This window comes from Schistocerca nitens, chromosome 6 (genome assembly GCF_023898315.1).
Source record: "Schistocerca nitens isolate TAMUIC-IGC-003100 chromosome 6, iqSchNite1.1, whole genome shotgun sequence".
Classification (NCBI taxonomy): Eukaryota; Metazoa; Arthropoda; class Insecta; order Orthoptera; family Acrididae; genus Schistocerca; species Schistocerca nitens.
Window position 1 is genome coordinate 175148931 of NC_064619.1, and position 12901 is coordinate 175161831.

The window sequence follows — 12901 nt, forward strand, 5'->3', positions numbered from 1 at the left end:
AAGCGCCGGGACCAACTTTTCTGCTGCAAGATCACCGCCAATAAACTAATTATTGTATTTTCGTTTCACCAGATGCTGCGATTCATTAAGTCAGTTTTTAGTGTCCTGTGCTTTTCTATTAGCTCAATATTGTTCCATTCTACATCTTGCTTTCCTTTTTACTTCAGCAATATCGATCCTTCGTTTGGCTTTCATTTTGACTTGGAATCTGTCTTTCTTTTCTTTGCTTTTTTTTGTAGTTTCATCTGTGAGCATATTTTCTGTGATTTGGGGTTATCTTGGATAAATTTGGTTATTTCTTTATTGTGGAAGTAGCCAAAATTTTTTTCTGAGGTTGTCTCCATAAAATAACATTTCATTGTGCCTCAGACTTTTCCGGTAATTTGCTAAAGGTTTCATTTTTGTTTCGGACAAGTTTGTTGTTATGGAATAAGAGGCCACGGATTTTTTAAAATATCTTCCTTTCTTTTATCTCGTCCTTTCAGCTGGGCCATGGTTGGTGAGGGCAGTGCTTCGGTTGCACAGTAAGCATTCCATTAGTTTACTGTATTTTAATGTCTTATTGTCGCATTCTGTAAGGTGGACTTCTTGTTATATTATATTTGGTAGAGCTCTGCCCGCGAAAGGTAAGTTCGAGTCTCGGTTCCGCATACAGTTTTAATCTGCCAGGAAGTTTCGTATCAGCGCACACCCAGCTGCAGAGTGAAAATCTCACTCTGGAAACATACCCCAGGCTGTGGCTAAGCCATGTCTCCGGAATATTCTTTCTTCCAGGAGTGCTAGTTCTGCAAGGTTCGCTTCTGTGAAGTTTGGAAGGTAGAAGACGAGGTACTTGCAGAAATGAAGCTGTGAGGACGGGTCGTGAGTCGTAGCTCAGTTGGTAGAGCACTTTCCCGAGAAAGGCAAAGGTCCCGAGTTTGAGTCTCGATCCGGCACACTGCCAGGAAGTTTCAAAAATAGGCTTGACTGCCTAATAGCGCTGCCCCCTGTGCTCCGATGCTGCGGCTGTACATAATCCTGTTTTGTCTTTATTGCGTTGCTGCAGGTGGACACGTCGACGATGCAGAAGCAGTACATGTGGAACATCAGCGTGAACCACCACGAAGTGGGCGAGATGTTCGTCGTGTGCGGCGTGCTGTACGCCGTGAACAGCGTCACCGACCGCATCACAAAGATAGCGTGAGTAGCAGCGGCAGCAGCAGCGTCTGCAGCGGCAACTACTTGCTGCACAACACTAATGAGCAGCGACCCTTCGCGACTGCCTGGAGAGCGCACGACCTGCACGTGTGCCCTCTCCACGCATCCGCCGCCTGCTGCTGGGAGCACGACTTGCAGAAGTCACAGAGGGGGTGGCCGACTCGACAGCCCTGCAACAGCGCCCTATGAGAGGCACGGGTTCCAACTGTTAGCTGCAGTTTCTGCAACACAGGATCCTTTCCAGCTGTGTTTGTAGTCAATGTAGCTCTGTTTAGTCTAGTTGTGTGTTCCTTAGGTCATATCCACGATAAATGCGTCGATGAGCAGTTTCACGTTGCAGAGGTATAATACGTGCGCTGTGATGCCCCGTAAAAGAAAAAAATCGGCCGGGTGCGGGTAGTACTAGAACTGAGGGCTCCGTACCAAAGATATTGACGATTTCGCGTGCTATCGACATTAATATTGGCAAGATATTGGTCCCAGGGATTCCAAGACTTTCGAGAGTGTTTTAATTTCGATTTGAATACATTATGGGAGTATGCAGTGATCAATGTTGTTACAAATATTTACTATAAAAACAGTGTTGATCACAAATTATTTATTACGGTGAGCGGTTTCGACCACGACTGTGGTGATCTTCAGTGATTTACCACCGTAGGAGATTCTTACTCATTGGTCTGAAGTTGACCACAGTTGTGGTCGAAACCGGTCACCGTAATAAATAATTTGTGATCAAGACTGTTTTCTATAATAAATATTTTTAATTTCGAGTTTGAAACCAGATAATAAATGACAGAAGAAATATTTTACGTATTAACGATTTTACGATTTTTTTACTTTACTTGTACAGTGAAGTCTTTCTTCTTACCAAATTTAATTTTCCTACACCAACGGAAAGTGAATGGGTTTGCGAGTATCGGAATATTTGACACAAATAGCGGTATCCTTTGACTGCATTGATTTAGAAGCTAACATTTACTGCAGCGCCGTAAGACCGTAGAGCTCAGCATTTGACATACATTCCGAACTACCCGTTCCTGAGAAAAAGAGCTCTTAAAACACAGAGGAGCAGACAGTCAATCGGATAACAAATGACGACTTTTTTGCCTGTGATGTGATTACAAATTAACAATTTCCGAAATTTTTCCTTTTCTGGTAAAACCTTGCTTCTTGGCAAATTTCGTGATTCTAGATTAACGTTAAGTATCCTGTAGGTTCGATGAGTGGGTAGGCAAGTGTTAAAATGTGTAACATAAACGGCCGTATATTTGATTCCACTGACTTATAAGCTCCCCTATTTTAGACTGCCAAGGGACTGAAGACCTTAATACTTGACATGAATTTCAACTTGGATACGCGTTCGAGAGAGAAATAGTTCTGAACAGTCGAACAGGCACACAGACAGGCAAACGGACGACAACGAAGTGATCCTGTAGACTTCCGTTTTACCGATTGAGGTAAGCATCTCCAGAAATGTAAATGAATGAATGGAATGACCTATTGTAATAATATTATAATTACGGGACAGGTTCGTTATTCTTAAATTTTCGCTGCTTAAGCCAGTGTAGAGGGAAAATCATTTACGTAGGAGTACATAATTTTAAAGGAATCCTGTTCAGACTATACGCTGCAAGGTTTGCACTGTTAGTAGGGTTAGTGTCTTGACCTGTCGTTAGGTGCCGGCACTGGTACTGCCAAGTAGGGCTGAACCACAAGGATCAGTGCGCATGGAAGTTCCCAACACTCAACCTGGGTCTGGTCCGAGGAAAATGGACTCGCATTCGGCAGGACGACGGTTCAAACCCGCGTCCGGCCATCCAGACTTAGGTTTTCCATGATACACGGTGCGACAATAACGTAATGAGACTGATTTTCTTTGCAAGATGTGGCTACCCTGCAGGCTTGCGTAGGCACAATATCTTTGACCTTGGTCTATAAGCTGATTCTAGTCCAACCGGCACATCGATGCAACTGCTCAGTCGTGAGCTGTGCTTTAATAAGTTAACACGTGTTTGTATCTCTCGTCACAGAAATGGAACTGCATAATATTGCGCAACGGTATGCCATTTCTTTTTGCGTTACATTAGATGAAAATGCGACGACCACTTACAGTAAGCTTCAGAAGGCTTTTGGAGAGGAGGATGTGTCAAGAGCTCAAGTTTTTCGTTGGCATAAAATGTTTAGTGAAGGCAGAACGAATATTGAAGATGAAGACCGCAGTGGACCACCATCAACCTCACGGATGGATGTCAACTCGGCCAGGGTGCGTGAACTTGTACGATCTGACCTAAGATTATCCGTGAAAATGATTTCAGAAAAACTGAACGTCAATAGAGAAACGGTTCGTCTAATAATAACTGAAGATCTTGGTATGAGAAAGATTAGTGCAAAAATGGTCCCCAAAACTCACACACCACAACAGCGAGAAACACGGAAAAATCTGCTAGAGCAAACGGAATGTAGTCCAGAATTGTTGAGCCGTGTTATCACTGGTGATGAAAGTTGTCTTTTTCAATATGATCCAGAGACAAAACGCCGAAGTTCGCAATGGTTCAAAATGGTTCAAATGGCTCTGAGCACTATGGGACTCAACTTCTGAGGTCATTATTCCCCTAGAACTTAGAACTAGTTAAACCTAACTAACCTAAGGACATCACACACATCCATGTCCGAGGCAGGATTCGAACCTGCTACCGTAGCGGTCGCGCGGTTCCAGACTGCAGCGCCTAGAACCGCACGGCCACTTCGGCCGGCGTTCGCAGTGGTGCTCAAAGGGATCATCCAGACCAGAAAAAGCTCGCATGTCAAAGTCAAAAGTGAAATGCATGGTTGTGTGCTTCTTTGATTCCAAGGGAATAAAGAGTGGCTGCCTCCTGGACAAACACTTCACCAATATTACTACAAAGAAATTTTAGAAAGACTTCGTAAAAGAGTTCTTGGTGTCGGTGCCAACATTGCTGATAATTGGATTCTGCATCACTATAATGTGACATCCCATACTGCTCTGTCAATACTGCAATTTTTAACCTCAAAACAAATTTCAGTACTACCACAGTCACCTTATTCACCAGATATCGCTAAGTGCGACTTTTTTCTATTTCCAAGAGTCAAAACGGAGGTCAAGCGACACCATGTTCAAACAACACAAGATGTCAAAAATGCTGTGACGAGGGTTTTGGAGGACATTACAGAAGATGAGTTCCAGAAATGTTACCATCAATGGCAGAAGCGCTGGAAAAAGGGTGTTCAATAAGAATGGAACTACTTTACTAGACTAAAACGGTAAGAAACATTTTTTCACATCCGTCTCGTTACTTTATTCTGGCACCTCGTATTCCTAAATAGCTCCAGGCAAATGCCGGGATGGTTTCTTTAAAAGGGCACCGCCGATTTCCTTCCCCATCCTTGACACAATTCGAGCTTGTGCTCCGTCTCTAATGATCTTGATGTCGACGGGACGTTAAACCTGATGTTCCTTTTTTCAACAAGGGTCTGGACAAGGTGAGCAGGGCTTTACTCGAAAATCTGTTAGAGCATTAAAGGAGTAAGGAGAAGTTCTCCTTCCGCACTGGACTGAAGTACATCATTCAGAAGTTCGGATTAACTTGCGATTTGGGAACTGCTTTGGGATAGGCCAGTGGTCAGCTGCGTCACAAATTGTTAAAGCAGTTACTGTCATCGTGGCTGAGAATGCTGGATACGACGTGCGATCTTGAAGCAGTGCAAGAGCTGCGTCACGACAGCTGAACATTCCCTGGTCCACCGTTCGAAGAGTGCTGCCAACAATTGTGAAATGGTGTTTCTAGTGTGGTTTCAGGCTGTCATTGTTGCAGATGATCGCCACTTTGAGCAAAGTTTATGACCTGGATCGTAAACATGGTACGCAATTAACAAACGTTACCCTCTCATGTGTAAATTTAAAATGTGGAAATCAAAAATGTGTTTGTTTCAACGGCATACTTCTTATTTCTCTGCAGCATGTCCTTCTAATGTTTCCACAAAGTTTCATTGTCCTACGATCACTCGTTTTTCATGGAGGCCCTCTCAAGTACTGGAAGTTTAACTATAAGCATCCTGTATATTCAGCTGGTTGTTGTTCATAAACTTAACCGCTGCGGTCGCAGGTTCGAATCCTGCCTCGGGAATGGATGTGTGTGATGTCTTTAGGATAGTTAGGTTTAAGTAGTTCTAAGTTCTAGGGGACTGATGACCTCAGAAGGTAAGTCCCATAGTGCTCAGAGCCATTTGAACCATTTGAACCTTGATCCCACAAAGAAGCCAAAAGGTTTTGACCTACCAAGGAACCTCTGGTGCCGCCTCAACAGGTTAAGGACTGGACATGGTTGTTGTAGCTACTTCTGCTACAAATGAGGGTGGATCAGTTCACCAATGTGTGAATGTAATCAAGGAGAGCAGACAATTGAACATCTAGTCTAACGCTGTCCACTACATTTATAACCGGTAATTCCCGACGACTCGTTCACTCTCACACCCAGCTTTATTAATTGATTGAAAAACACGCACTTTACGGTTTAATCTTGTCTTATATCAATTTGTATAAAATCACTTGTCTTTTATCAAGTGTATATTGTATAAAATCACCATACGAATAAGTAAACTAACTGGAACAGGGCAAGCCCGCACAAATGTTCCTCATTTACAGCTAGCGATATCATAGTGTGCAGGCGTTCTTCTATGAGGAGGGACATACAACAGTTCGCAGTCTTAGTGTCTACTGATACTCAAGTTTAATGGATCTTAACGTCTTCTCTTGTGGACTTACATGCTAACATCCACGGTGCTGTGCTCAACGCTGAGGACTTGGCACTCTGCGACCGGGGGGCCAATTGGTGGCCTCTAGTTCTCTACTAGGACCTGCAGCTGCCTTCCCACTCCCACTTGTGCAGATATACTACTTGCTACCTTCACTGTTCGCATGGGCAGACCCTGCCGCGGGGAGCATGAAACAGGAAAAATCGTGCAAACGGTATTAGACTTACACAATGTACTGGTCTCCCTGGAAGAATCTTTACCATTGCTATATGGTTTCATAAGAGCAGAGATGCAAAAAAGGAAGATTAAGATACTATTCTTCACATATACGGTACATTCTAATTGTAGCAATTTAATTCACTCGATATTCAGAAGAAAATGAATGTGCCATTTGCTGAAACTTCATTGTTGGTTCATCTGACACAGAAGACGTAGGCAAGGTTCACATCAAACAATAACTTGGTCACCACTCTCTTAATACATTGCACTCGGAGATACGCTGTACGCCATAGCTTTCACGACAAGGCCGTCTGTTATCTGCATCCAAAACTACTAGTCCACTTATCGACACGGCGCCGGCAGTGCGCCGAATTCAGTGTGAACCAGAGTCACTTGCTGTAAAAAAAAAAAAAAAGCGCTAATGCGCTGCTTCCTGGACTCGGGTAGACGCACCGGCCCCGGACCGAAACCGCCTGGCGCATTACCGACGTCGTTCGGTGTGCTGGCCAGCCTGGATGTGGTTTTTAGTCGGTTTTCCACGTCCCGCTAGGTGAATACCGGGCTGGTCCCCACATTCCGCCTCAGTTACACGAATCACAGACATCTGAACACGTTCGCTCTATTCCATGACTTAAACTAGACGCAGACAGCAGGGGTACACTAATTCCGTCCCGGGGGGAAACGAGTGGTAATATGCAGTACAGAAAGTTAAAATGTCTCTAACTTCATACCACAATCCATATGAGCAGTTTTCTAGTGACCCTACCTACTCAGTACTAAAGAGACCAGGAGCCAAGAAAATGTGGGCACTCTGTACTGGAACTGAGGATACAAACTGAACTAGCACAAAGACGAAAGTTGATCACAATACGGATTCAGACGCAACTATTTCAGATCGCATTTCATTACTGTAGTAATATTCATGGACTTTAAAAATCAAATTATTTTTCTAACAAAAATACATCTTAATGATAGAAATTCGTCTAAAATGAGACATAAATTATTAAAAATATATTACTTCTTATAATATGTTCATGGAAAAAGTGTGTTTCAAGATACTACAGTGACACATTCGATATGTCAAATGAGTATACAGACCTCTTGGCATGGAAACTTTATGGGAGAATGTATAATCTGTAGTTTTCCGATTTTCCTGTGATTACATTATTTATAAAAATCTTTCTCTTCCAACACAAATCACCCCACATAAAAGTTGATAAAGAGTTTGGACGACTAGTTTGTCAAATAAAACTACCGTGAATGTAGCTACAATATAGAAAATTTCCATATTTATTAACTACACATGCCTATGAGAATTTGATGCATTCACAGAAAGGTGCAATTAATTTGACACCTGGGTTTTGGGTGCTATGGCATGGTTGGAGTCTAATCTTTGTGCATGGTTTATCTTCTGAATTCTATGGTTGCTGTTTGCTATTACAACAAAAAATGGCTCTAAGCACTATTGGACTTAACATCTGAGGTCATCAGTCCCCTAGACTTAGAACTAATTAAACCTAACTAACCCAAGGACATCACACACACCCATGCCCGAGGCAGGATTCGAACCTGCGACCGTAGCAGCAGCGCGGTTCCGGACTGAAGCGCCTAGAACCGCTCGGCCACCGCGGCCGGCTTATTACTACATTTCAAGGTTTTTTCTAAGATTTTTCTAAATAATGACGGATAGGCTCGTATTACTTGCCAATCACCTCAAACAGATGCTGAGCAATGGTATGGGCGGCTGCAGAGACTCCTATATTGTTAGAACCGCGTCGCATCGCAATACTTTGTTTTATCAAACAGGATATGCGGAAAATAACCACCGCTCCATTAAGGAAACTATTCGATGAACGTAGCAGGGCTGGAACGACCTGAGGATGAAATGACTTTGGAATGAAAATGAAATAGCGGAAAATAGAAAAAAATGAAAATCCCAAGTAAACATGGAAGACACCGCTTCAGTTTCGAAACTCACGGTTGATTTCGTGTTCTGCGATCGCTTGCGGTGGTCGCCTCCACACTACCTGTCTAGCAGTACTAGCGGTCACAGCACGTGACTAATTGCACCTGATCGTGGGCATTCGTTAGTCCAAAACGTGTCCTGAATTTTGAATATAAATGTTTATTACGATGATCATTTGAGGATGTTCCCACAACAGGATGAGAAGGAAAAAAAATTGTAAAATCGGTCAGTCTTTCGGCATGTTAAAATAATCAAAGATTGTATTGGAAATCATTTTGATGTGAAGATAAGCGAATCATGTACCTCCTTTTATCCAGATCAGTCATCACCCTGCAATATGCTACTAACATCAGATAATAAATAGTGTAAGGTTACAGATTAAATGAATATCAATTTCGCAGATTCCATGAGAGATTTTACACATCGTAACAGGAAGGTGAATATGTCAACTGACAAACTTCAGAGAAAATGAGCAGATTTGCCAACTAAAATGTATAGTATGCAATATAAAGGGATGACACTCAGTCGACGGTATTAACACACGGAACCTAAATCCTGCATGTCAACGAGCAAGAGAAGAAAAAAGCTGCTGGAGGAAATGTCCTAGTTTGGGAGCGGTCGCGAGTTGTGATGTCACGGCCTGAGTACAATGGAATGCTCTTAAAGGGACCCAGGGCGATGGACAACCAACAAGCTAGGTGACTCATCGAAGAGGGAGTTAAGGAGTAGGTGGCGTGGTACAGAGAGAATCTTTATAAAATTGCGTTGGGGAATTGCCAGATGGATACGAACAAACCAGTGACGCAGTCGATCACCAGAACTGCGCGTGGTTCACTCATGATGTATGCATGTAACTTTTAGGCATATGGAGAGAGCACAAAATATCCGATTGGTTGACATGGACTAGGAAGGAGTAAAGTGCCGAAATTTTGACACAGTTTGATGGTAGGCCCTTTGCGATTGGCAGAGATAGTTTTCACAAAGTACAAGGAACGTTCCTATTCGTCGGAAAAAGCCGTGACTTGGAGCACGAAAGGATCCAGGTGGGCGAGAGTTTTGCTACGACAGACCACAAGACCGAAAATTTCGAGGACTCTCTTCTGAACCAGCGTTAACTGCAGAACAGGGCGCCTCACGCACTCTATGACACAAAGGAGGAATGTTCAGTGAACACTGCATTCACTTCAGCTGGCATTCAGTTAGATATTAGCTGTAGCGTCGTTGAGCTCCAACAGCGGAGAAAAGAAACAGCCACATAGTTAATTGTTCTTGTGATAATTGAGAGGGCATTGTAATATGCACGCTATTCCATCCACGCACGTGCAAATCGCCATATTTCAAGACTAGGGATGAGTGCATGTTTTTATAGGAGAGTTTCATAGAAGAGTTTCTGCTGATATAATCTTTAAAGGTTTTGATTAGCTTTCATAGGACTTTCAGAGGACAAGAGTAGCCATGCAGCCAACAGCTCATCGCAGCTAAGGTAAGTACCGCGTGCAGAGGCATAAACTTGTTGGTTCACCAGCTTTTGTCCCCTGTGAACTCGAGCAACCTTGAGTAATATTTTTCTCAGCTTGCCACAAAAACTAACCATCCTCCATAGACTTGATTGTCATCCTAAATAGTACCAAATATAGAACCGGAATCGGATAATTTGTCGTAATATTGGTCAACTTCACGATGTAGTAGTAGGAATAATTTTGTGAAGAACCTTGTGGTTAAAAATTTGATATTGTTGTGTTTAGAGTTATTTCGATTCATCAGAACAGAATGTGTTATCTTGACAACTGCCCTATCTTTGTCACACTACAACCTATATAAATTCGTGTATTTCCTTGATAATAATTCTGAATTAAAAACAGTTTGTGTACAGGTTAAGCACCGTTGTGCTCTGTCATAGAATAAAGCTCCACTCCTTACGCCCGTCTTTTATTCTATAGACGCTAACGCACTCACAGGGTGTTTATGCTAATGTCTGACGAAAGAGAAAAGGAGTGGAGTGTCAGAATAGTACTACGCAATATCAAGCCAAGTTGTTGTTTAACGCTGTTACCACAAATCTCGAAAAGTATCTAAAGGATTTACATCAAAATTTTTGCACGTTTCTCTAAGCTATGTAAACACTGAGTAGATAAATGTCACGGGACACCTTCTAATATCGTGTCGGAAGTCGTTTTGTGCAGCGTAGTGCAGCTTCTCGACGTGGTACTCACTCAACAAGTCGTTGGAAGCCCTCAGCAGAAATACTGAGCCATGATGCCTCTACAGCCGTCCAAAATTGTGGAAACGTTGCCGGTACAGGATTCTGTTCACAAACTGACCTCTCTATTATATTCCTTAAATGTTCGATGTGATTCATATCGGGCATTCTGGGTTGTCAAACCATTCACTCGAACTGTCCAGAATGTTCGTCAAACCTATCGCGAACATTTGTGGCTCCATGAAGTGCACTATCATCCATAAATATGTAATTGTTGTATGGGAACACGAAGTCAATGAATGGCTGAAAATGGTCTCCAAGTAACAAACATAACCTTTTACGGTCAGCGATCGGTTGAGTTGGAACGGAAGACCCACTCCACTCCATGTAAACACAGCCCACACCGTTACGGAGCCAACACCAGCTTGCACAGTCCTTTCCTGACAACTTGGTTCTATGCCTTCGCAGGGTTCCTGCCATACTAGAGCCCTATCATCAGCTGTTACCAAATGAAATCGCGACGTGGCCGCGGTTTTCCAGGACTGTAGGGTAAATCTGGCATGGTCAGGAGCCCAGGAGAGGCGCTGCAGGCGACGTCGTGCTCTAAGAAAAGGAAATCGCATCTGTAGTCTGTTGCCACAGCCCATTAACGCCAGATTTCACCGCACTGTCCTACCGGATACGTTCGACCAACGTCAAACATGTATTTCTGTGGTTATTTGAATCAGTGTTACTTGTTTGTTAGCATTGGTAACTCTCGCAAACGGTGCTGCTTTCGGTCGTTAAGTGAAGGCCGCCATCAACGGCGTTGTCCGTGGCTAGAGGTAATACCTCAAATTTGGTATTCTCGACACGCTCTAGACACTGTGGATCTCGCAATATCGAATTCCCTAACGATTTCCGAAATGGAATTTCCAATCCGTCTAGCTACATGTACCATTTCGCGTTCAAAGTCTGTTAATTCTCGCCGTGCAGCCATAACCGCGCCGGAAACCTTTTCACATGAACCACCTCAGCGCAAATGACACGTGCTACAGTGCACTGCCCTTTTATACCTTGTGTACGGATACTGCCGCCATGTGTAAATGGGAATATCGCTGTCTCATGACTTTTGTCACCTCAGTGTAAAGCGAAAACTTTGTCACCGAAAATCTCTAAAAGTTCTAGGCTGCATAAATCAAATATATACTTCTCAGTATATATACTCTCTTATGAAATTTGTTATTAACAACCAAACCCAATTCAAAAGTAATAGGAGTGTGCATAACTACAATACTAGGAGAAAGGATGATCTTCACTATTCAAGATTAAATCTAACTTTGGCACAGAAAGGGGTGAATTATACTGGCACTAAAGTCTTTGGTCACTTACCAAATAGTATCAAAAGTCTGACAGATAACCAACAAGTATTTAAGAAGAAATTAAAAGAATTTCTGAATGACAACTCCTTCTACTCCATAGAGGAATTTTTAGATATAAATTAAGAAAAAAAAATAAATAAAAATAAAAAATAAAGCAAAAAAAACACAATAAAATAAAGTTGTTATACTAACTTAAGTATGTTGTTAAATTAACCTAATTATGTCATGTATTGGAAAATTCGACTCGTTCCACATCATTACGAAATATCGTATTCATGATCCATGGAACTAGTATTAATCTAATCTAATCTAATCTAAGCTCCAAAGAACATACACTACATACTTCTTGTATACATAATAGATAAATATAATATAGAAAGGGGAAACCCTTGTTACCAAAAACCTCAGGAAGCTGATGACCGACTCAGTCACATTTTTACGTGATACCCCAATAAATAATCGGGCGGACAGGGATTCTACGAGTGTTGTCCCCAGAAAGTAAGTTCCGATCGGTCACGAAATGGAAACCACAGTGAAAACCAGAAACGTTTTATTTGCAACAGTTAGGTATACCATCCACATACTTCTCTACATAGTCGCCGCTCCAACTTCGCGTGTTGTAGTGGTGTATCGACTTTCCAATATCCTCGTCATAGAAAGCAGCAGCCTGTACTTTCGGCCAGTTATCTGAAGTTGTCTGCAGCTCGTTGTCTGTGGAAAAATTTTGTCTTCATAGCCAGCGGTTCTTGTGAGCAGAGATGAGATTCAGGGGGAGTCAGTTAGGACTGTATTGTGGGTGATCAAACACTTCTAATTGGAATCGCTGCAGGAGCGTCTTCATTGCCCCTGCAGTGTACTGCCGAGGATTGGCATGAAGGAACTGCTCGACAGTTGTGTTATGTGGGCTGCATGACACAGGGGAAATCTCTAACCAGGCTCTCCTACGACACGATCGACGTGTGTACTAGAGACACTGCCCAACACACCTGTGCAAACTTTACCGAATTTTCCTATTGGCGATCGGAACTTACTTTCTGGCCAACACTCGTATTAAAACCACATGCGATTAAGAAAATTGTGTGCTGTTCTGCGAACATTTGCGCTTTAGGTTTCCTTCTAGCCGTCACTTACTACTACGTATGATAGGGGGACACATAACCGTTAGACAGTTTATTTCTTCCATAT

General features: G+C 42.6%; 1 protein-coding gene across 1 annotated transcript in view; it reads left to right on the forward strand.

The window, feature by feature from the left end:
- LOC126263277 (uncharacterized) overlaps positions 1 to 12901 on the forward strand; it is an 881511-nt gene that overhangs the window by 813512 nt on the left and 55098 nt on the right. The window contains exon 14 of the mRNA XM_049960363.1: positions 1046 to 1179. Within this exon, the coding sequence (XP_049816320.1) occupies positions 1046 to 1179 (134 nt within the window). The remainder of the gene's footprint in view (positions 1 to 1045; positions 1180 to 12901) is intronic.